Source organism: Hyperoodon ampullatus (genome assembly GCF_949752795.1).
Source record: "Hyperoodon ampullatus genome assembly, chromosome: 14".
NCBI lineage: Eukaryota > Metazoa > Chordata > Mammalia > Artiodactyla > Ziphiidae > Hyperoodon > Hyperoodon ampullatus.
The window spans coordinates 23039375-23063547 of record NC_136927.1 but is presented as its reverse complement, the minus strand read 5'-3'; the positions used below and the strand labels follow the sequence as shown (position 1 = coordinate 23063547).

General features: G+C 48.3%; 1 protein-coding gene across 4 annotated transcripts in view; it reads right to left on the bottom strand.

The window, feature by feature from the left end:
* MAPK8IP3 (mitogen-activated protein kinase 8 interacting protein 3) overlaps window positions 1-19461 on the bottom strand; it is a gene marked incomplete at both ends in the record, with an annotated part of 45987 nt that extends 26526 nt beyond the window's left edge. For all 4 annotated transcript variants that reach the window (XM_079718496.1, XM_079718493.1, XM_079718494.1 and 1 more), the window contains 4 exons: window positions 241-332; window positions 602-672; window positions 2860-2980; window positions 19144-19461. In XM_079718496.1, the coding sequence (XP_079574622.1) occupies window positions 241-332; window positions 602-672; window positions 2860-2980; window positions 19144-19461 (602 nt within the window). The remainder of the gene's footprint in view (window positions 1-240; window positions 333-601; window positions 673-2859; window positions 2981-19143) is intronic.
* Between the last annotated feature and the right edge of the window lie 4712 nt (window positions 19462-24173).

Sequence of the window (24173 nt, the reverse complement as noted above, 5' to 3'; positions counted from 1 at the left end):
CAGAAAAACAGAATTTGCAGGTATTAGGATGGACTACATGGTTTTCCCTGGGTCTCCATGACGGCCTGCGGGCCCGCAGCAGGCCCACCCCAGCCCCTCACCTGCTTGGTGCCGTCCTCAGCACACACCCCGGCTCAAGCCTCACACTCCGACTGGACACCCCTCTCCCTGAGTCGGGGGAGGGCCACGGCTCCTCCTGGGGGATGGCACCAAGCTCTGGCACCTGGCTTCCCGTCCTACCTCCTCCCCGGCAGGGTGCTCTCAGTCTGGCTGTTCCCCCCGACCTGCTGCATCTTGGACCTCTCGATGTGCTCCACGTAGGTCTGGATCATCTGTGAAGAGGACACATCCGAGTGAGCGCTCCCTGCCCACGAGGTCCACCCGCCCACCCCCTCCAGCCTGTGCCACTTTCACCCGCACTGGCTCGGACAGAGATGAAGGCAGAGTTCAGGGAAGGGAGTCTGGCCACATGAGGCCCAGGGCTTTCAGGTTCAGCAGGTGAACCCCAGGGAATGAAAAGGCGGCCAAGGTCGGCAGCCAACCCCACGTGTGGGGCTTTACCACTTCCTCGTGGCCCTGGCCCCGTGGCGGGGAAACCCACCTCCGTGTGCCGCTGGTGCAGGGCATTGTACTCCTTCTTCATCTCCGACTCCCGCTCCTCCAGCCGAGAAACTAGAAAACACAACCAATGTTTGTCAACTGCACAACCTGCTTCTCCAGGGCACGTACTTCTCCAGGCTTGACTGCTGGGGGACAGAGTATTCCAGACAAACCCATGCCTGGACCCTGAGCTCAGAGGTGGCCTCATTAGCATAGAACACCCTGGGGACCTAGCAGGCGGTTCTGATCGGCCCGGGTCTGGGTGCATCACCGTGTGTGCGGTTATCTGAGGCTATTCAATCCTGCTACAGAGAGCAAGAGCTGGGTGAAACTCACACAAGCCTTACTCTCTATGTCTAAGTCAGCTGGTAGCTTTGGAGGTGCAGGCAAAACTCACAGGATGTGTCACGTTGTGTCACATGTAGACAAGGAACGAGCAGGTGGGTTGTGGACAGAGGCAGAATTCGGAAGTAAGCAGCCTCTGAGACACACTAAAGAGAAGAATATCTGAACACAGGATGGAACACACAGGTGTCCCCCACATGGACCAGGGGCTGGAAAGACCAAGTCACGATCGTGCCACCTCTGGGCTGGCAGCTGTGTCACCCCTGTGACACCCAGGATGGTCCCCACGTGTGCTCTGACCAAGAGGCACAGGGAAGCACCTGAGTGCCATGGGCTAACTGGACAGCCAAGCCACGGAGCCAGCATGCCACGGGCCTCAGACACCTTGCGTCTGTGGCCCTTTGTTCCAACCTCAGTTTTGTTGAACTCTGCACAGAGCGAGACAGGACACGCAGCAGCCTTGTTCTCCCCTCTCCTCGGTCCTTGCCCCTGATGCTGACCAAACGGAAAACTTCAGACTGTACCTTGGAGTTTACATGTTTTCCTTCTAAGAAAAGATGAAAAGGTTTCACATGAAAATTATTCTAAGCAAAGGGAATATTAAGGATTCTGTGTAGTTATAGAAAGGGTGGATCTATGCAAAACTAAAATGGGCCTTTCGGTTTGCCTCTGCTCCACAAAGACTAGCGTGTTTGTGTCTGTGTGTGTTGCCACTAGCTGTGCTCACCTACAACACCCGGGGGGTATTGGCTTTAGCAAAATTGGCTTCCAGTCTTGGTTTGGGATATGGTTAGACCCAACCATCAAACCATTTTTTAAAATTAATTTATTTTATTTTATTTTTGGCTGCGTTGGGTCTTCGTTGCTGCAAGCAGGCTTTCTCTAGTTGCAGTGAGTGGGGGCTACTCTTCGTTGTGGTGCGTAGGCTTCTCACTGTGGTGGCTTCTCTTGTTGGGAGCATGGGCTCTAGGTGCGTGGGCTTCAGTAGTTGTGGCATACAGGCTCAGTAATTGTGGCTTGTGAGCTCTAGAGCACAGGCTCAGTAGTTGTGGTGCACGGGCTTAGTTGCTCTGTGGCATGTGGGATCTCCCCAGACCAGGGCTCAAACCCGTGTCACCTGAATTGGCAGGCGGATTCGTAACCACTGCACCACCAGTGAAGTCCCTCTTTTTTTTTTTTTTTGATATGATCTTAACTTTCCAGAGGAACGAAGGCACCTGTTATCCAAGGTAATGAGGTAAAGCAACAAACTAGGTCTCAACCATCAAAACAACTAATTACAGAAAACTGAAATTACAGGGTCGTTATAACTTTGAAAGTATAGTTTAAACAAAGACTTCTAAAGGTAAAATAATAGTTCTTATTTAAAACAAACAAATAAACAATAAAAAACAACACAAAACCCTTTCCTTGCCTCTCCTTGTAAGGGACAGGGTGTTCCCGTAGGCACCCTGGTCGGCCATGAGTGCCCCCTAGGAACTGTCATTACAGGGGCACCATTTTGGGCCCAACTTTCAGGTCACAAAAGAGCACCCGCTCCTCAAGCAGCACACAGACAGGAGCCCCAGACGGCAGCCAGGAGCTCTGTCCTAAAGGGCCACACAAAGTTCACAGATCTGTGAATTCTGGGTCAGACTGCAACATTAAGCAAAAGTGCTCTGTCATCAGAGGGGCCTTATTTATAAATTTTATTTATTTCCACAAAGAATTTGAGGCCATTTACAGAAATACAGAGCGGTGTAAAGACAGAAAACAAATTATTGAGGGAATCACAATGAAAATAAGATAAGGCTCTCGTTGGGTTTTCTCACTCTCTTTTTATCAAAGGCTCTCAACATCCCTCCCAGCTAGGTGGGTCTGAGAACAACAAATGCATTCAAAATGCAATTTCATCTCTCCGGGCTAGCGACTTACTCTGATCTGCATAGTTTTTGGCCTTCAGTTCCAGCTGGCGGGTCTGAAAGTCGAAGTGCTCCACCTGGGTTTGTAGCTCTTTCTTCTCTTGTTCCAAGGCATCTTCAAACTCAATAAATTTCTATACATGCAAGGAAGAAAAACAGCAGGCGTCATGAATGTGCGATGGCCAGATGACAGCAGCCCCTCAGAAGGGCTCACGCTCAGGCCCAGAATGTGGTTTCTGCACCCCAGAGCCGGCTTCCCTTCCCGTCCACCACCCGCCACAGCTGTGCGGAGAGCTTCCCAACAGGCTGTGGATACCACAGCCTTCTAACCAGCTATCAGGCAGTCACCCGGGGCCCTCAAGTTGGAAAAGCCCACACACGCTGGCTTTAATCTTGAAATTCTTAATAGTTTTTGAACAAGGGGCCCCCATTTCCAGTTTTGCACTGAGCCCCACAAATTATGTAGCTGGTCCTTAGGCAATGGAGTAATATTATTCCTCTCAACACTGAACATCTAAAAGAGGCCAGGTGTGGACTTCCCTGATGGTGCAGTGGTTAAGAATCTGCCTGCCAATGCAGGGGACATGGGTTTGATCCCTGGTCTGGGAAGATCCCACATGCCGCAGAGCAACTAAGCCTGTGCACCACAACTACTGAGCCTGCACTCTAGAGCCCGCGAGCCACAACTACTGAGCCTGCGTGCCACAAGTACTGAAGCCCACACGCTTAGAGCCCGTTCTCCGCAACAAGAGAAGCCACTGCAACGAGAAGCCCACACACCGCAACAAAGAGTAGCCCCCGCTCGCTGCAACTAGAGAAAGCTCACGCGCAACAAACAACAAAGACCCAACGCAGCCAAAAATAAATTAAAAAAAAAATTCTCTAATTTTCAAAAATAAAAATAAATAAAGAGGCCAGGTGTACCTTCCTCTTAACCTGTATCTCAGTCACTGCTCAGTTCAGGAAGCCATCCTTCGTGGAATAACCGGCAATGCATAGTACTGCTCTGATTCTCTTAAAAACAAGATGGGGGGTTGTTGGCCTAGATTTGGAATCTGCACTTTACATGGTAAGTTTCTGAGCAAAACTACTGTTGAATCAAGTGAAAAGAAAGCACTTTGTAAAACAAAAGAAAATCCTAAATGTTCTTAGGAGGAGACCTAGGTTAACACTGACAGCCCAGGGGAAAGGCAGGGTCTGGTCCGGGGGGATGGGCACTGGGCAGCAAACCCCCCTCCCTCCCTCGGCTAGGTGACAGCCTGAAGGCCACAGCCCTGCAACAGCCCTGATGGGAACTGTTAACACCTTGATTTTACGGCGTACGAAATGGAAATATTAGTAAGAAATTTCATTTGTAGGAAGCATAAATGTCAGCTGGGTTCTTAAGACACACAAAGTGTCTCAAAAGATGGGAATATAAAATAGGCTGTTGGTTCCAGGTTTCGGGTGTCTGGGAGAGTCAATGAGTTCGTGGTGGCTATAGCTGTATTTCCCGTAAAAACTGCACCCAGTCCCCCACCCCAACTCTGGGCCCCAGAGACGCTTCTTCCTACAGTGGCTTCTCAGAGGTCTTTGTGCTGAAAAGCACTGGGGCTCCTGCCCAAAGGATGACTCACCCAGTGCAGTGACAGAGGGCAAAAACACCCGGGGCAGGGGCGGGCAGGGGTGCGTCAGAAAGAAAATCTGTATTGATGACATCGTTCACAACTTAAGTAAAATGAAAAACATCCGCCCCATTGCCAGGAAAATGCACACAAATGGTGCAGCGGCACAAAAATTTAAAGTAAGCTGTTTTGAATGACTGTGGCCATGACCAGCATATGAAGAATAAACAAATGCTATTAATTGGCTGGTAAAGAAATTATTTAACTTGGGTAATTTTAATTCCTATTACTTAAAAAAAATTAAAAGAATGATATAAACATATTCTTTTGTAGAAAAATCAGAAGAGAGTGTTAAGTGAAAATAATACTTTTAAAAAACCATAATTCTGCCATGCTATCAATGGTTAAGAAACAACAACAACAAAACCATAATCTACCAACCAGAGAGGGTCAGTTAAAATTGGGTGACATTCTTCCAGACGTGTGTGTGTGGAGCGGATGTGCCGTCATTTTGTACACGGTATCTTGACCTGACTTATTCACTCGTTTACACTGGAAATGTCTCTCCACACTAAGAACTGTGCTCTGCCACTCCTACTTCTAACAGGTGTGTGTTCCCCTGTCAGTGGGTGTCTGCAGAGCATAGTTTACTCAACTGATAGCCTCCTGTTGGACTTTTAGGCTGCTTTAAAACGTCCGTTATTATTATTACTACTTGTGTATCTGCCCAGTGGCATCCTGCTCCCCAAGGCCAGACGGGCACCCCAGCCCACACCCCCCAGGTCGGGTGGTGCCCTTCCTGGAGCCCCCACGGCCTCTGTGCTGCCAACCCGACAGGTGGGAAAACGGCAGAGCATAATTGTCTTAATTTTCAGCTCCTGGATTACTAGTGAGACTGAATAAATTCATTAGTCATATACACTACATCTAACAGCTCATTATGTCCTTTGTCCGATTTTCTACTACAGGTTATTTTTCTTAACAATTTGTAAGGACTTATTAGACCCATTCAAGAATTTGTCTTCTACGCTGCAAATACTTTTCCCAGGATGTAGTCTGCGTGTGTACAGTACAGAAGTTTACTTACTTCTACACCATTTACTTAATAATTTACCTTTTCTTCATTGCTCTGAATGCTACCTTTATGATATGCTAACTTCTAAGACATATTTCGGTCTATTTTTGAGCCAGTAACCAAAGGTTTTTTTATCATTTAAAAAAAATTTATTTATTAATTTATTTATTTTTGGCTGTGTTGGGTCTTCGTTTCTGTGCGAGGGCTTTCTCCAGTTGCGGCGAGTGGGGCCCACTCTTCATCGCGGTGTGCAGGCCTCTCACTGTCGCGGCCTTTTTTGTTGTGGAGCACAGGCTCCAGACGCACAGGCTCAGTAGTTGTGGCTCACGGGCCTAGTTGCTCCGCGGCATGTGGGATCTTCCCAGACCAGGGCTCGAACCTGTATCCCCTGCATTGGCAGGCAGATTCTCAACCACTGCGCCACCAGAGAAGCCCCAAAGGTTTTTTTAAACTTGTAGTGTAATAGCATCTTTTAATAGCTGATATATACTTACCCTCTTAACTCTTCCTTTTCAATATATTCTTGGTTACTCCCACTTGTGAATTGTTCTAGATTAAGTTGAGAATCATCCTGAATCACTTATATATTTATTTTTTGAATCAACATTTTGCCTGTCAGAAAGCATCAGTTCTCTGGTCCTCAGGAAGGGGTCCCTGTTTTTCATGACAAAATGCTCAGGGCTGGACTTGGGCTGAATGGAAAGCTCATCTTGAGCCAGTGAAGAGCTGAATGACGGGGCGACTGGGGCTGGAGCATGGAAAATGCTCCCTTTCTGTAAACTGAGCCCTGTCCTACCTCCAAGCTGGAGCACCAAAGTTTTACACAAAGAAAAGCGTTCTGTGATGTTAACATCATTTCTCTAGAATTCCCATCTGTATTTCATCATATTACTTGCATTTCATAGCTGAGAGTCAACTAAAAAGATTTCTAGATGAAAGATGATTGGCTGCACCACGCAGCATGTGGGATCTTAGTTCCCTGACCAGGGATCAAATCCATGCCCTCTGCAGTGGAAGCATGGAGTCTTAACCACTGGACTGCCAGGGAATTCCTCCAGATTCTTAAGAAGGTCAGACAGATGTTCCTAAATCTATCCTGATAGGTGATCGTTAAAATCCAATGTAGATGACAGTCCCAAAAAGCTTTGTCATGCCATAAAACAACTGATATGCTTTGAGATCCCCGATGAAGTTGGCCCCGAACCAGGTGACATGAAGAAGTCCTCTGATGTTATGATATTTTAAGGCCTTTCAGCCCTAGGAAATACAGAGATATTAACTGAGAGAGAAAACATCTAGGTAAGCTGTGTACATGAATGTCCTCAAGGCCAAAGGCAGAGGGCACCCCAAGTGGCAGGGAGACATGAACTCACAGGACACTTGTGGTTCCCAGGCACAAGGAATCCTGGAGCCAAGGGACAGTCCTGTGATGGGAATGGTCAGTCATCAGTAACCACCCGCAGACAAGGGGTGTGAGTGATCACGATCACAATCACGTGGCAGCAATGCCCCAGATGAACAAAAAGCCCCCAGGAACCCACAAGGGACCACCAGCATACTAAAGGGCCAGCCCTCAGCTTCCCTGCTGGGCTGGACCAAACACTGGGACACCAGTGTTTGGTCCTGCAGGCTCTGCAGGTTGGCGACCACCGCACTTGGCATTTGGGGAAGAACCGCTCTTCCCCGCTACCTTGACGGACAGCATCGAACCAGACAGAGCTGACTAGGGGGCATGTCAGGGGCTCCAAGTCCACGAAAACATCACAAACACAATATGCTGTTCTGCAGCTTAAAAGGCATCCTCGGGCCTCCCTGGTGGCGCAGTGGTTGAGAGTCCGCCTGCCGATGCAGGGGATACGGGTTCGTGCCCCGGTCTGGGAGGATCCCATATGCCGCGGAGCGGCTGGGCCCGTGAGCCATGGCCGCTGAGCCTGCGCATCCGGAGCCTGTGCTCCGCAACGGGAGAGGCCACAACAGTGAGAGGCCCGCGTACCGCAAAAAAAAAAAAAAAAAAAAAAAAAAAAAAAAAAAAAAAAGGCATCCTCTTTCTTCCCCTCCTGAAAAAACTCTTTCAACGTTATTATAGTAATTTTAATTAACAAAAATGCAAGCTAACTGTTTAACTGAAATGGAAGATGCAATGCCACCTTCATCAAATATTATGAGGGATAAATAACATGAAAGACCAGTGCCTGGCCAAGACTAAACAGATATTTAATCATTGCTTTTTATGAGGAAATGCTTGGGGCTGGACTTGGGATGAAATAAGAATCACCTGGACAAGTAAGGCGTAGTTGATGGAATAAAGCAGGGGCTTCGTGGTTGGTGGTTAAATGAATAAGTGAGGAAAATACAAGTTCTCCTCCAAAACGAGGCGGGCAGCTGTGGCGGGAGAGGTGTCAGGAGGGAACTCTAGTAACTGGGTTAGAGTCACAAAACATTCAATAGATGTTTTCAAGGAAGCAGAAAATATTTTTATTTACAGATCATTTACTTTAGATTTAAGAAAATCAAGAATTTTCAGTGGTGGAGGACAGGGTAAGTTATCTCTATAAGGAAGTCGTCCATAAGAAAGCTAAATATTTTTCAATTTTTATTGAATTTGTCCAATTCAATTTATCCAATATGAATGGAAATGAGAAGAATAAAATTTTTAACAGCATTTGGGTTGAGTGGGTCTGCCTGGTGCTGGACTGTGAAACAGAAGGAATCTACCGTCTGAGACATGCCAAAGTGAAAAACTCGTACACACGCCAATTACACGCACTACAGATTTGAGTTTGTCTGGAATTGTCATCTGTCTAACCGAGTCTAGTCAAAATGTCACTTAGCACCTGAAAACACACAGAGGTTTAAGGCCACCTCACAACAAATCTTTGGAGCCTCCCGAAGAGCAATGAGGAGCAACTAACAATTGAGGAAAAGGTACCAGGGTGTCTTAACATGAACACTGAGCTAGGAAATACCTGATTCTTACTGCTAAATACCAATCTACTACATGATTCCCCCCTTTTTTTTTTTTGCGGTACGCGGGCCTCTCACTGTTGTGGCCTCTCCCGTCGCAGAGCACAGGCTCCGGACGCGCAGGCTCAGCAGCCATGGCTCACGGGCCTAGCTGGTCCACGGCATGTGGGATCCTCCCAGACCGGGGCACGAACCCGTGTCCCCTGCATCAGCAGGCGGACTCTCAACCACTGCGCCACCAGGGAAGCCTCCATAATTCCCTTTTTTTCTTTTTCTTTCTTTTTTTTTTTTTGCGGTACACGGGCCTCTCACTGTTGTGGCCTCTCCCGTTGCGGAGCACAGGCTCCGGACGTGCAGGCTCAGCAGCCATGGCTCACGGGCCTAGCCGCTCCGTGGCACGTGGGATCCTCCCGGACCGGGGCACGAACCCATGTCCCCTGCATCGGCAGGCGGACTCTCAGCCACTGTGCCACCAGGGAAGCCCCTAGATTTTGTTTTTAAGATATACTTCTACCCCTCCCTCTTACGAACAAATTGCTGTTTTAAAATTAAATTCAACTTTGGTTTTCAGAATTTGCTTTTTTGGTGAATTTCAAGGTACATACTGAAGTAACCTGAGAGTGTGGGAACTTCCAAAAATCCAGGAACCAGAGGAAGCTTTTCTCAATATCCCATGGAATGAGATCATTCTATCTAACTCATGCATAAAACCAAACTTAAGAAATAAACTGACTTATTCGGGACTTCCCTGGTGGCGCAGTGGTTAGGAATCCGCCTGCCAATGCAGGGGACACAGGTTTGAGCCCTGGTCTGGGAAGATCCCACATGCCATGGAGCATCTAAGCCCGTGCGCCACACTGCTGAGCCTGCGCTCTAGAGCCTGCGAGCCACAACTACTGAGCCCGTGATCTGCAACAAGAGAAGACACCGCAATAAGTCCACACACTGCAATGAAGAGTAGTCCCTGCTCGCTGCAACTAGAAAAAGCCTGCGCGCAGCAACGAATACCCAACACAGCCAAAAATAAATAAATAAATAAATTTATTTTTTAAAAAAGAAATAAACTGACTTTTCATGTCAAATATAAAATTAAGACAACAGAAGCCAGCATTCCTAATCCCAGAATGCAAGAGAGATTACTAGGTAAACACTCTTTTATAACATAATCATTAGAATTCTGGTAACTTTCATAATTGAAGGCTATTTTTTTTTTGCGGTATGCGGGCCTCTCACTGTTGTGGCCTCTCCCGTTGCGGAGCACAGGCTCCGGACGCGCAGGCTCAGCGGCCATGGCTCACGGGCCCAGCCACTCTGCGGCACGTGGGATCTTCCCGGACCGGGGCACGAACCCGTGTCCCCTGCATCGGCAGGCAGACTCTCAACCACTGTGCCACCAGGGAAGCCCTGAAGGCTATTTTAATTAAAGGCAAAGTAAATTAAGACATTAAATCCAATCCTTCCCTCTTATATGTCCTTTAGGCCAGGGTCACACATAGGAAATAATTCAATTCTGGTTGAATTATTAGAAATAAAACAGGAATCAAAGATTTTGTTCTTTTGCATGTAATTCCTTTCTGGGGGTGAGGTGGTAGAGTGAATGTCCAAAAGAAAAACGCTCTTTTTGGGTCTTTTATCTTAGGCAGAGTGGTGCACTGGGGTGTTGGGCACAGGCTCTGTGCCCAGGGGAGACGCCCTCTATGGATGGGTAATTCCCTGCTCCTGACGGTCACTCCCATCATGATCACCATTTACTGGGCGCTCACAGGGGTGCTGAACTCATGAGACCTCAAACCTTAGAGGTTTTTTTTCCCAGCCTTTTCCCATATTCCATGACTGTTACCATTTACATCTAAAATGCAGTGTGGGCAGGTGGACAGAGGGAGGGAAGGGCATTTCTGCATTCAAGTTTTAGACACACGTCTGAGATCACGCCACTGTGCAGGAACCCAAGAACAAGGTTGGATTCATTTTTTAAAAAGCATAGATTCCTCATTTAGGTTAAAGGAACCACTGGTTCAGCATCTGCTTGAGATGAATCCCAACAAATGGCATTGGTTTAACTCACAATGATTTTCAAGAATTGGTAAGATAGGGACTTCCCTGGTGGCTCAGTGGTTAAGACTCCACGCTCCGAATGCAGGGGGGCTGGGTTCGATCCCTGGTCAGGGAACCAGACCCCACACGCAGGCCACAACTAAGAGTTCACATGCAACAACTAAGGAGCCTGTGAGCTGCAACTAAGGAGTCCACCTGCCACAACTAAGACCCGGCGCAACCAAATAAATTAAAAAAAGAAATATTAAAAAGAAAAAAAAGAATTGGTAAGATAGGAAAGATATCTGTAAAAAATACATATTTTAATATATTACATATTTATTTAAGTATTTTATGTTAGATACTAATATATACTTTGTATCTTAAAATATACATTACATTTATTATATTATTTATGATATATGACATGATTGGTTCTGGGGGGAAATAAGAAAAAGGAAAATAAGACAAAAACTGTAAATGCCCCGTCCTGGGAGAAATTTCTCTGGGAGAAGTTATTCTCAAGTAGACTGTGTTCTTTGAAGCATTCTTTTTTTTTTTTTTTTTAATTTATTTATTTTTGGCTGCATTGGGTCTTCGTTGCTGCACACGGGCTTTCTCTAGCTGTGGTGAGCGGGGGCTACTCTTCGTTGCGGTGCATGGGCGTCTCATTGTGGTGGCTTCTCTTATTGTGGGGCATGGGCTCTAGGCGCAAGGGCTTCAGTAGTTGTGGCACGTGAGCTCAGTAGTTGTGGCTTGCGGGCTCTAGAGCGCAGGCTCAGTAACTGTGGCACACAGGCTTAGTTGCTCCACAGCATGTGGGATCTTCCTGGACCAGGGCTCGAACCCATATCCCCTGCATTGGCAAGCAGATTCTTAACCACTGCGCCACCAGGGAAGTGCATCTCTGAAGCATTCTTAGCCGTTTACACTGATTTCTTCAACTTCCTAATCCACTTGGCTTCTATATCCTTCTCACTCCATCTAACAGGAGAGACCTGAGGACGCCCATGGTCGCCCTTTGGTGGACACAGGGTCTCGCTGTCCAGAAGCGTACACTGAAGACCCGAGGCCAGAAGCTTGAGCAGAACCCATGGGATCCTGCCCGGATCTGGGTCCAATTCACTGGGAGAAGGAAGGGCACCCAGAGAACTTGAACAAAAGGCATCACCTTGAACCCACCACTGAAGATAATCAGAATCCAAATGCCCTGACCCCTGTCTCACAAACCCCGCCAGCGGAGGTCCGCTCCACTGATCTTGGCATTCCTCAAATCTCTTGCCCATGAGAGGCGCTCAAAACAAGGTAACTGACTTATGATTCCACGGGCTCTAATTGTCTGTGAATATTTCCTTTCCTTGGGTCGAGCCTTTCCCACCCTGGTGACTGGGATGCTTTCTTAGGACGCGCTAGCCGGCCACCAACTGATTCTAACCGCTTGGTTTCCCTGCCCATCTTCCAGCGGGGCTCCCTGTGTGCAGCTGCATGCAGGACAGGCTGCGCTGGAGCCTCCCAAGTCCCCGAGAAACAGGGCGCAGGTGTGGACGGGGAGCTCCTGCTCCACCAGAGGAGATGGATGGACACCCACACAGCAGGCTACACTAGCAATGAACGGATGAATGAAAGAATGGTAACAACCTGGGTGAATCTCAAATCATTATGCCGTGTGAGAGGAGCCAGTCAAAAAAAGAGTGTACACTGCAGGATTCAGTTTATATAAGGTTCTAGAAAATGCAAATCAATCTACAGTGACAGAAAGCAGACCGTGGTTACCTAGGGATGGGGGAAGCGGGGAGAGAGTGTTGAGGGCCACAAGGAAACTCTGGGGATGATGGAGATCATCATTATCTTGATTGTGAGGATGGTTTTTCAGGTGTAGACGTGTTAAAACTCACCAACTTGCACACTTCAAATATGTACAGCTTAGTGCACTGACCTCAACAAAGTTGTTACAAAGAAAGAACGGAACAGAACTGAAGCCCATGGTGGAAGATTTCATGGTGCGCCGTAAGCACTAGCTGCTTTCTAGGTGCTGGGATTTCCCTCCAGACCTCTTCTCAGCCTTTCAAGAATTTCATCACCTCTGTTGTTTCCTAAATAGCTGCAATGCTTTTTTTCTTTTTCCTCATCTCACAATATTTTCTTCTATTCTCCTGTTTCAAAACCTGCTACACTTTGGGGTCTCCCCTCTTTCTAGAACATGTTCACTAAAGAAAAACACCCCACCTTTTAAGCATCTTCCTTTCTTGCCTGACGCTATGAAACAGGTCAAAGAAACATTTACTGCCTGTCATTACAGAACAGTGATTGAGCTAGACCGCCCACAGCTACACTGCCCAGTACCTTAGCCACAGACACATGTGGATATTTAAACTTAATTTAGGGAATCCCCTGGTGGCGCAGTGGTTGGGAATCCGCCTGCCAACGCAGGGGACACGGGTTCAAGCCCTGGTCTGGGAAGATCCCACATACCGCGGAGCAACTAAGCCCGTGTACCACAACTACTGAGCCTGTGCTCTAGAGCCCGGGAGCCACAACTACTGAGCCCACGTGCCACAACTACTGAAGCCCGTGTGCCTAGAGCCCATGCTCCACAAGAAAAGCCACTGCAATGAGAAGCCCCCGCACCGCAACGAGGAGTAGCCCCAGCTTGCCACAACTAGAGAAAGCCCGCGCACAGCAACAAAGACCCAACCTAGCCAAAATCAATTAATTAATTAATTAAAAAATAAACTTAAATTAATTTAAATGACATAAAAATAAAAACTCATCCTGAACTGCATGAGGCACATGTGAAGTGTCGGTGGCCCTGTGTGGACACATAGCAGAACAGAAATTTCCGTCCTCACACAGAGCTGTGTTGGACAGATGGATGGCTGAAAACCACAGAAAGAGGCCTTGCCCTCCAGGAACCAACAGCTCAGTGCAGCACGTGGAAGCAGAGAAAGGCTGCCCTCCTTCCTCACCTGCACATGCACAGGCAGCTGGCATCTCTGTGGGACGTGTGTCAGAGAGAAAAGAACCAGCCTTGGGGCTGGAAGAACCAGAAGGGCACTGCCCCTTGGCTAACCAGGAAAGAGCCCCCACGTGGGGACTCTGGGGTGACAGGGACTCGCTCGAGCACCTACATCTGAATGTCACGGTGCTAGACACGAGGGAGTCAGGTGTGCGCAGCAGAAGCACATGCAGAGGGGAAAGAAGGAAGTGGAAGGGCAGGGGACAGGGCACGCGGGTGCGGGTGCTGGAGAACCCCGGGAGAAGGCGGTCTCCTCCTGGGAGCGTCCCTTCCTCTGTCCCCATCCATACCCTTCGCTCTCCATCTCACGTTGCCATTTTCTCACCATCTGACAGTGTGGCAGGACCTCCCCATCTGAGCACCTGCATCAGGGCAGCATGGACCCATCCCCGGCAGCAAGTCTGGCCCTCACGATGCTTAGTTGACTGAGTTAACGAACAAGAGAGAGTGGGAGATGGGACCTGCCTGCGGACCAGTTCATGCCACAGGAGAAGGGTTGGGAGGGGAAGAAAGTGGCTGGGGGACCAGCGTGACAGTGGTGACTCGAGCCAGGATGGTAGCAAAGGAGATAAAAAAGAAGTACAAAAAGTACAAAAAAAAAAAATCAGGCCAAAAGAATGGCCAGGACTTCGTGAGTCACTGGACATGGGAGGTTGTGAGGATGACCCCTGGGGCCCTGACTTTCAACAGAGCAAAAGCCTGGAACATCAGCCGTCTGGCTGCTGACCACCGAGCTCCTGGTCTCCTCAGCTGCACTAACAGGTCATCCTCCCTCTCACGACAAGCGGGAACTTGGGAAAAGGGACCCTGCCCCCCACACTAGTGCCCCTCCCCAGCTTGCATCCTGCATCTGGTCATGAGGTCACACGAAAGCCAAACTAAGGGACATCTTGCAAGATAACTGGCCTGTGATATCACATCGTCAAGGTTGTAAAAAGCACGAAGTGAGAAGCCAATAGGGAACTGAGGACACCATAGGACTTGCAGGAGCCCTCAGGCCTTAGCGGAGAAGGAGGGAGGGAGGGAGATGGAGAGAGAGGAGTAATGTGGAAAAACATTCACCTTGGGGAATCTGGGTGAGATTGTCCATAAATTATTTCTATATTTTTCTATAAATTATTCCAAAACAGAAACTTAAAAAAAAGACAAGATTTAAAATTTAACTTAGAAATTCTAGTTTTGGGAGAACTAACTTGCCCCAGTCCCTGCCCCGCTGCCTAACGGCCACCACAGGGCCTTGAGGGTTCCAAGGGTTCCCGCTGGGCGAGCCTCGCAAGGCGGTGGGGCTTCTTCCGCATGTTCTGTTCTCTCTGGCTGGAAGGCGCCTCTCTCTGCTCTGTGCCTATTTGTTTTTTGTTTTTTAAATTTAATTTATTTTTATTTAATTTTGGCTGCATTGGTTCTGTGTTGCTGAGCGCGGGCTTCCTCTAGTTGCGGCGAGCGGGGGCTACTCTTCAGTGCAGTGTGCTGGCTTCTCATGGCAGTGGCTTCTCTTGTTGCAGAGCAGGGGCTCTAGGTGCGCGGGCTTCAGTAATTGCAGCACTTGGGATCAGTAGCTGTGGCTCGCGGGCTTTAGAGCACAGGCTCAGTAGTTGTGGCGCATGGGCTTAGCTGCTCCGCGGCATGTGGGATCTTCCCGGACCAGGGCTTGAACCCACATTCTCTGCATTGCCAGGTGGATTCTTAACCACTGCACCACCAGGCAAGCCCTCTCCTGTGCCTATTTGTTCCCATTTTTTAGGGAGAGTCTGATGTACTCCTGGTGACTCTGGTAAGAGAGCTATAATGGACCAGTATTTAGAGGCAACCAGGAAAGGCAGCTCCGGGCACCAAATCTTAACAGCTTCATCTAAAAAAAGTTAACAATTGAAAAAAACTGTCCTGGGACTTCCCTGGTGGTCCAGTGATTAGGACTCCACACTTCCACCACAGTGGGCACAGATTCGATCCCTGGTCAGGGAACTGGGATCCCACATGCTGAGTGTGGCACAGTCAAAAAAACCCAAAACAAAACAAAACAAAAACCTGTCTTTTAATATGACAACACGGCAGAAGAAGAAATTGCATACCTTGTCTAAGCTGGGGTGAATTTACTATTTGTAATATGGGACACAAGAAGAAAAACTTCTGATTCAATATATTAATTCACTTATTAAAAAATGCCAAATGATCATCTCTATAGAGTAGGATGATGGCTTCTGCCCCCTCCAGCTTCATCCTGTCCAAATATTCTTCTACAAAATGCATTACTTTCGTACAACTAGAAAAACACAGTTTTGGGTAAAACTTTCCAGTTGGATGCTTTCCTTACACCAGACGCTGAGGTATCAGCAAATACCCACAGCCATGTCTCATGGACAGAACATCCACTTGAGTTGCTTGTGATGAGTGGGGGATGTTACCAGTAGTTTCCCTAGGGCCAAGAAGACTTTAAGGTGAATGACGGCTACTAAACTCACACCTTTTCTCTCAAACACTGTTTTTCCTCCTGTAAGCCTAGGACTTGATCCCTGCGAGGACGGCTCTTTGCTTCCCAGGACTGGGGCAAATGGAGCCCTCTGCTCCCTCCTCCCTGGGGGCCACGGTGGGCAGCACTGCCCAGGGGCGCCCACTCGCTCCCGGCCATCCTGGTCAAATGCCCCTTTCCAACCTTCTTTTCTAATGGGGAAGAACTCAGTGGGTTTTCAAAACTTTGTATTGGATACAGCTTCAGCATTTTTAAGGTCTCCGTAGAGGTTTTAGAAGCCAGCAACATCCATTTAGCTCTGCAAGTCTGAGCGGGACTCACTGGTCTCGATGACAAGCGTAAAACCCGCACAGTCAGAGACTGAGATGCCCCACGCTTGCCACCCGAGGCTGCCTCATCAAGGTGCTCTTCCCTGGCTTGGCTAGATCTGCTTTGCTGCAATTCTCCAGGCAAACAACAGCCAATCACAGGACTTGGCACTTGAGATGAAAGAAACTTGCCACGTCTGGCAACCCACGCACTTTACAGAAGCGGCCAGTGGGGCCAGAGAGGGGGAGACTGGTCACAGGGCGGGCAGCTCCCAAAGGTGAGGCTGACACTCAAGCATCTGCAAACTCTGGGGCCTGGCGCCCCTCCCTGGACCCCACCACCTCTAGCTACCGTCACTCCCATCGAGACAGTCACCCTGGGACCAGAACAGACTCGCAATCTCTCACTGTGGTTATTACGGGCAAGAAGCAATGGGCAGAGGTGTTTGCTCTGCTCAAGGTTCTTTCTTTATAAATGTGCAGATTCTGTGTGCTCAGAAGGCTGCAGGCGGCTCAGGTTACTCAGCACTGACTAAGGCTTCTTGAGCAGAGTGGCCGGGGAGGCAGAAGCTACTCTGCATCACGCACACGCCTGCAGCCCATGCTGTTCAGCCTCCCGTGTTATCAGACACACATCTAGGATCTCAGGCCCTGCGTGGAAAAAGAAGCCAGGCCACAACGTACACTGGTCTTTTCCACAAAACTGAAAATGAATGTCTATTGGATTTAGTAAATGAGCTAGAATGCCACAATGGTTACAGATTTTGACCCTTTTCTTGGTTGTAACATCACATGAGGTCTCTCCAAGGGCATACTATTAGCATCAAATCACAGCCTCGATGCCGGCCAGCCAAGCATTTTGTTCACTCTGTGGCTCTCTGCTCAGCATCTCTTAATAGCTGGGGCAAGGATAGGTCTCGGCCTCCAGGGCACCCTCCTCCATACCACATGCGCACCCCCAGCTCTTAGTCCAGGGGCGTAAGTGGGAGGTCAGAACCACACTCGCTTGCAGCTGCACTTGAACCATGCAGAGCAGAGCAGGGGCTTCATCCATGCAGAGCAAATTTTTAAGGTAGATGGTTATGATTCTTAGCCTTAAGGTTGTCCATCTTTCTCCTTTTCGTTCCTTCTAGTCCACTATATTGACCACATAGGTACATGATGAAAGAAAACAAACCTACTCAAAACCTCAGTTAGGCATCAAATGGCCGCTGAGAGCAGTCAGAGAAGTGGGAGGTGCTGCCCAGCAAGAGGGAGGCAGCCACTGCCCCATGGCCAGTGAGGGGAGCCCCAGAGCTCCAGTCTTCTGGGGGTACGCTCTCTGACCTCCCACAGCAGTGGAACGAAGAGCCCACTCCAGGGGTCAGGGTAGACTGCGTCTTGGCCTGGTTCTTCTAGGGCATGTGACCTTGGTCCACCCCCACTCCTTCTTGGGGCCAGTTCTTTCCCTAGTAAATGCCTGTGGCCACTCTGAACTCTAAAATCCTATGAACTCTTGCATCTCCCTTAAGGTGAGAGCCCTAAATCAGTTTTGGTGGAACCTGGCACCCCAATCAATAGGCAACAGCCTCTTGACAGATGAATGAAAAAACCCAAGATCAACATAAACCACCGTAAGTAGGAACGATACAAAGCACTCTTAATTTTTATAAACACACTTTAAACCAAACTAGGAGGACATAAACTGCCCTGGCTTAAGAAAAAGCCAAAATACTGAAACAGTCTTCCATTTCAATACTAAAATCAAGAATGTGTTAATCCAAATTAGTTAAAAAGGAATTTAGCTCATTTAATAAGAAATTTCCCATTCATAAACCAAAAAGCCATCACCTAATGCCTGGAACAACAGAATGTCAGGGCTTAGAGATCATTTAGGGCAACTGACTCATATGACTGAAGGAAAATCAAAATCCAGAGGGGGGCAGGCGACATGGACAAGGTCACAAAGGCAAGGCAGGAATGAGAACCCAGGTCCCCTGAATCCACCTGGGTCTGACAACAGGGCTAAATATTTCATAGTGAATGAATGAAGGTAAGTGGTATTCCTTGCAATGCATGGTTCTTCTAACTGGTACACAAATAAGTGATTTCCAGGTTATGGAGGTATCCTAGAACACGATCAAATACTTCAAAATTCTACTTTTAACTGCTCAGGAGCCACAGTGGAATTTCTCAGCATCTTCCACATAAGCTAACAATATTCCCAACGGAGGGAATCACAGGGCAAAGAAATCACCTCCGGAAACCTGGAGTCTTTCACCTGGTGCCAGAGGAGCAGCCTAACTGTGGCTTTGGTAATGTGTTTACCTCAATCACCAAATTCACCCATGTCACAGACCGTCAAAACATTGGATTAGAGATAAGGCAAAGATCTGACAACACCTCTTCTGGCTGCAGAACCATAAGAAGATCAGAAATCCCCTTTCTGGAAGGGTTTAAAATAAAATTAAAATTAAAATTTCAGCAACCAGAAGTTGTAACTGGGGTCTAGGACGCGTTTGCGGAAAAACACACACAAAAGCAAAAAGAACTGGCGTCTGCAATGAGAAGTGGGTATGGAGGGGAGACGGAGGCCTGAGGCAGTTTAGGATGCAAGGTCCCCCAGTGACGCCAGGTGGTTCAGGGCTAGGGTTCCTGGCTGGAGCAGCAGGCCAGGAGGATGGGGGAGCCAGGCATCAGCCCCTGGGCCGGGTTCGGCGTCGGGGGCGTTGGTGGGATGGGCGGGGCGAGAGCTGCGGCCCGGGCAGGGCGGGGGCTAAGGGCGGGGTCCCCGGGCCGGGCAGGACTGGGGTCCCCGGGAGGGGCCCCGGCGCCTCCCGGCCCACGCACCTCCTCGGCCTGCTTGCGAAGCGCCTTCTCCCGCTCGTACTGGGTGAGCAGCTGCTCGTTGTCCTCGCGCAGCAGCTCCAGCTCCACCTCGTGCTCCTGGTTCTCGCTGAGCACCGAGTCCAGATTCTCGAGCACGTTGACCACGAGTGGCATCAGCTCCTTGACGACCTCCTCGTCGTAGCAGTGGATGAGGCGCTCGAACTCGCGGTAGATGGAGCCCGCCAGGCCCGACACCCGCTCCGACATCACCGAGCCAGAGCAGTAGTCGTCCTGGTACACGACCACGCCGCCACCCTCGTCCATCTGGATCTCCATCATCGCGGCCACCGCCGCCGCCAGCGCGGCCTGCTGTCCGCCGGCGCGTCCGCCCGCTCCGGCTGCCCGTAGTCCGCAGGCCGCGGCCCGTCGCCTGCGCCGCAGCCGCTGTCGCCTCAGCCGCCGCCAGCTGATACTGATGCTGATGCTGCGCCCGTCGCTCAGCGGCCGGAAGTCCCGCCGCCCGGAAGTCCCGCCCCCAGGCAGCGGGGGCGGTGCCCGCCCGTCCAGCCGGAGCCCCGCGGCGCCGCGCCGCTAGAGGTTGCAGGGGTCCTAACATAGGAGGAAGCCAGTCCCCGGGCCAGAAGCTCGGCCGAGCGGGGCTGGAAGCGCTTCCGGTCAGGCTCGTCAGAGCAGCTGTCTGCCAGCTCCCACGACGCAGGCGTGGACTTTTATAAAGTGACAGCGTTATGTCTTAAGTATATACAAATGACTTTGTACGGTTTAGACTTAAGCGAGCGTCCGTGTGCCCACCCTTCCCTCCAAAGAAATGGCCGTTATCTTTGTGCGCCCCTCCCTCCCTTCCGGAGTTGACCGCGATGCTGACCTGGTTAACTGAGACTTGCCTTTGTAGCCTCACTGCACAGCAGTATGTACTCCTACACAGTAGCAGGTACTCAGGGCTCCCTTCAGAGCGGCTGTGCCTTCCATGGTCCCTCCTGGGATTCTAATTAAATGCAAGTTGCCCGTCTCATCCTAAAATCCAGTAACAAACTCTCACCTGGTCCACTTCTGTGTCCTGATGTTGCGTAACTTCTTCAAATTTCCCAGTTTCACTTCAGCTATGTGTAGTCTAACCTCTACGCTGAGTTTATTTCAACTTTTTTTTTTTTTTGGCCTCTCCCCGCGGCATGTGGGATCTTAGTTCCCTGACCAGGAATGGAACCCGCACCCCCTGCAGTGGAAGCGCAGAGTCCTAACCACCGGACCGCTAGGGTAGTCCCTCAACAGTTATATTTTTAATTTCCATTTGTCCTGTTTGACTTTCTTATATTCTACCAGTTTTGATAGGCCCTTATTTCTTCCACTTTTAGCCAGTTGATTTGCATTTTCTTTCTCTGGTATCTGAGGACACCATGAATCTAAGACTTACACTTTCAGCTTTGGGGGCCACACAGGTGGCATGAATCCTGATCATAAACCCCGTGAGTGACAGCTTAGTGTTAACAGAAATGCTCTTACCCCTGCCTTTCGCCTGATGTGATGCTTCAAGGGGAGTTCATCCTAACCCGATTGCACCAATGAACGTTCCTGCAGGTGATGCCCTAAATACTGTTGCACAATTTTCCCCTTGCAACCTACTGTGCTGTATGGATGCTCACCCACCCCACTAAGAAAGGATCTGAGGTTTCAGTCTCACATTCAGACTACCTGGGTTTTGATCCTAGCTAACTGTAAAACTGAGCCTAAAACAATTACCAACCTACTAGGAGTGTTATGAAGATCACAAAAGGGGCTTAGTACAATCTCTAGCAAATAGTAAGCATGCAATAGACTTGTTTTATATTCTCAAAATAAGCCAGGACAAACAGATGAAATGTATAATTTCTTCTGGTAAGCAAGTTACAGAGAAAGCTGGTGAATGTTTTGGGGAATGTTTCTGACTTCTGCTCTAAGCCCTTCCAAGAAATATGGTCCCTTTTCAATTCCTGAAATAGCAAATACAGTAGGCCAGACACCACTACCACAGTCAGAGGCCAACTGGCTTGTCATCAACTTTATTAGTTTTTACCATTAACGTGTATGGGCAGATTTGTTACTTGAAACTGGTTAAAGAAAAAAGAGTTTTAACAAAATGATATGCTGGATAATTCTTGATGCTTACTAAAGAACACTAGTACTCTCTTGAGAGCTCAAGCTAACTGAATTAGAACTTGCTTCCTTTACAATTTGTAAAGATAATACGCTATTCAACTTTTTCTCTTTCTCATTACAAGACCCTAAAATGTAAGTTGGGCACACAGGTTTCAAAAGTTCTATCAATACTTTAACTTCTAAGTATCCACCCCTAATGCCTGCTAAAAAGGCACCTACGTCCCTGTAATGTCCCTCTCATTTCTTCCTAAGTTAAAGTTTAGATAGCACTTTGTAGTCACACACAGAACAGGAATATTTCATTCATGAGCTCCAAGAACGCTAAGAATTAAGAATATAACGAGTTCAGAAGAAACGAACGGGATAATATAGGAGGAGGTGTAGACATCCTTGCAGGGTTCAACTCACAAAGATGTTAGAACAAGTTATGCTCTGTCCAAAGAGCCGTGTATTTCTGGACAAGGCACAGGACCTGAAGAGGGAACCCTTAGATGTCTTCCACTTCTTCACCATAATCCAGGGGAGCCCACCTTGCTCCTCTGACTCAGCCACTGCCTGACCTCTGGAGACAAACAGGCTGTGACACTCCAAAACCACAGTGCTTGCCTGCAGCTGGAGCAGCTGCTACAAACAGGTGATGTACTGGTGCCAGTGTCTAGCCCAGTTCTGGGAACATGCTCTCAGATGAACAAGTGAAGACAGTGTCAGGTCACCCATGCTAGGTTTCCTTCTGAACTGCTGTCCAGTTAGTTGGCCCTAATGCAGCAGTCTTCTAGAAGGAAGCCTCCTCTAGTGGAGCTCTCCAGGCAGGCAGTCTGAGAAGCTCCACCACCCTGAGTCCACTTAATACACTTAAAGATATTAAGTTTTCTTGTAGGACATATGAAAATAGCTAATATATAAGAAAGAAGAAAAATCTATGCTTTCTCTGCAGGACCTGAATCTACAGGCAGATTCTAATAGCTCAGCACGTCATCTACTCACTGTCAGGCTTTCATGGAAGTTTCAAAGTCAACTCAGAGGCAAATTCTTCAGGGAAACAAGTGGTGTTAAGAGTGGAAAAAGAATTATTACCTTCAATTTACGTAAACTGAAAGAACGCTGCCACATTCCTGTCCATTCTATTCAAAGCCAACTCTTTGGTTTTCAAATGAAAAAAACTTAAATCCATAAACTTTGAGAAGATTAATTTGGCATCTTCTGGTTTAAAAAAAAAAAGGCAAACCCCTCAACCAATGAAAAGCTACAAGGGAAGGAGCAGAGTTCAGGCACTCTGGAGAATGGACGTGCAGGAAACACGTGGACATGTCCACCCGCCCACCTGCACGCACACACACTGTGCACACAACCAATAGGCAAAGACTCTGAGTACGTGACTGCTAAGTTTAATTCAACGGCTACACCCACTCCTGCCTTGTAAAAATAACAGAATGCTCCTCTCAAAGTTACATCGAGATGGGAGCACAGGTTTGTTGTTTTTGATACAGCTTTACAAAAAGTTGGCACCAAATGCACATAAAGTTTTAAGGCTTAATAAAAATACAGATGAGTAATTTCTCAATGCAGCTTGGAGGTTGAGAAAAGGATGCTAAGAGTTAATGAAGCTTCCAAATACAGGCAGTCCCCAATGTACAGAGCATTTTCCAAATGTAAATGGCCTCCCCCATCAGGTTCAAAGGACCAAAAACTTTTCTGCTGCTCCTCCCAGTGACCAGACTGCTCAGGGCTCTCTAAACCCATGCCCACGGCCCCAAGGAGGGAAAGGAAGAGGGCAGATGGGAACAAAAGTAAGGTGATGTGGTCACTGCTGCCCAGAGGCTCTGCTCTGGTTGTTTTCCTCCTTCCCCCAGGCCTCTAACCCCAGCTCTGCTCCGGAAGTCCCTGCCAGGGGACAGATCTAAAAAGCTCTTCCCCTCATGTAACTGACGGTGACACTGAAGCCCCAAGGGCCAGCAGCACATCAGGGTCTTCTTGGCAATCCAATTTGGAATTCACAAATCATTTTCTTGTATATTAAAAAAAAAAAGTTATAAATAGCAGTTCATTTCTACCTTTGGAACATCTTATTGTAAGTTAAACAAGTTAGTGTGTTTGAGCTTAAAAGCTAACCACCATTTATGACATTTTTAATGTGGAAAAAAATGAATTCCAGACAACTTTCCTATAAATGATCATTTGAAGGATGGAGGAGATAGGAAGCACTTGATACAGTCACATGGAATCAGTGTTTCTCGGCTCCAAAGTCAGCAGGGGGACAGAAAAGCAAAGTGTCTTTGCTTGGCAAAGCACCATGTGAACCCCCCCAGCGCCGGTGGAGGATGTGGAGTTTGGCAGGGAGCTCCTGCAGGCACTTGAGCGTCCAGGCCACTAGGAGTGTGACTACATTTTAACGATGAAGACATTTTTAGCACCTGCATTAGCTTTGTAGGCACTCGTACCAGGAGCTCCAACCCAAACTGTTGGTCCCATGTGACTGCTGTACAGGAACCGACACCGTAGCCCTTTAGAGGCTCAATGGGAGAAACTTTCACCTGACAGATTACAGCAGCACGATTCTTGCCAGCCCATTATCTTTGCTGGCAAATACCATGGAATGGGCCAGTTGAGACTTTTCTGCCAAACTATTTAATCTCTTGGCCTAAGGTCTCTAAGACTCGTCTGGAAACTGTGAATATGATCTAGAAGTTCTGCAAAGCTTTATAAAGGGTGGCCTAAGAACACTTTCCTTACTCTTTGGTGTACCTGAGCAACAGACTTTTTTCTAGAAACGTGTCAGAAACAGACCAGAGTCAACAGTTACTGATGTAAAGCTGGGACTTGAGAGAACGGGTCTTGAGCTATTAGGACAGAATCCAAACCTAAGAACCCAAGGTTCTCAAGCATCTCTTCTTCCCACTGTC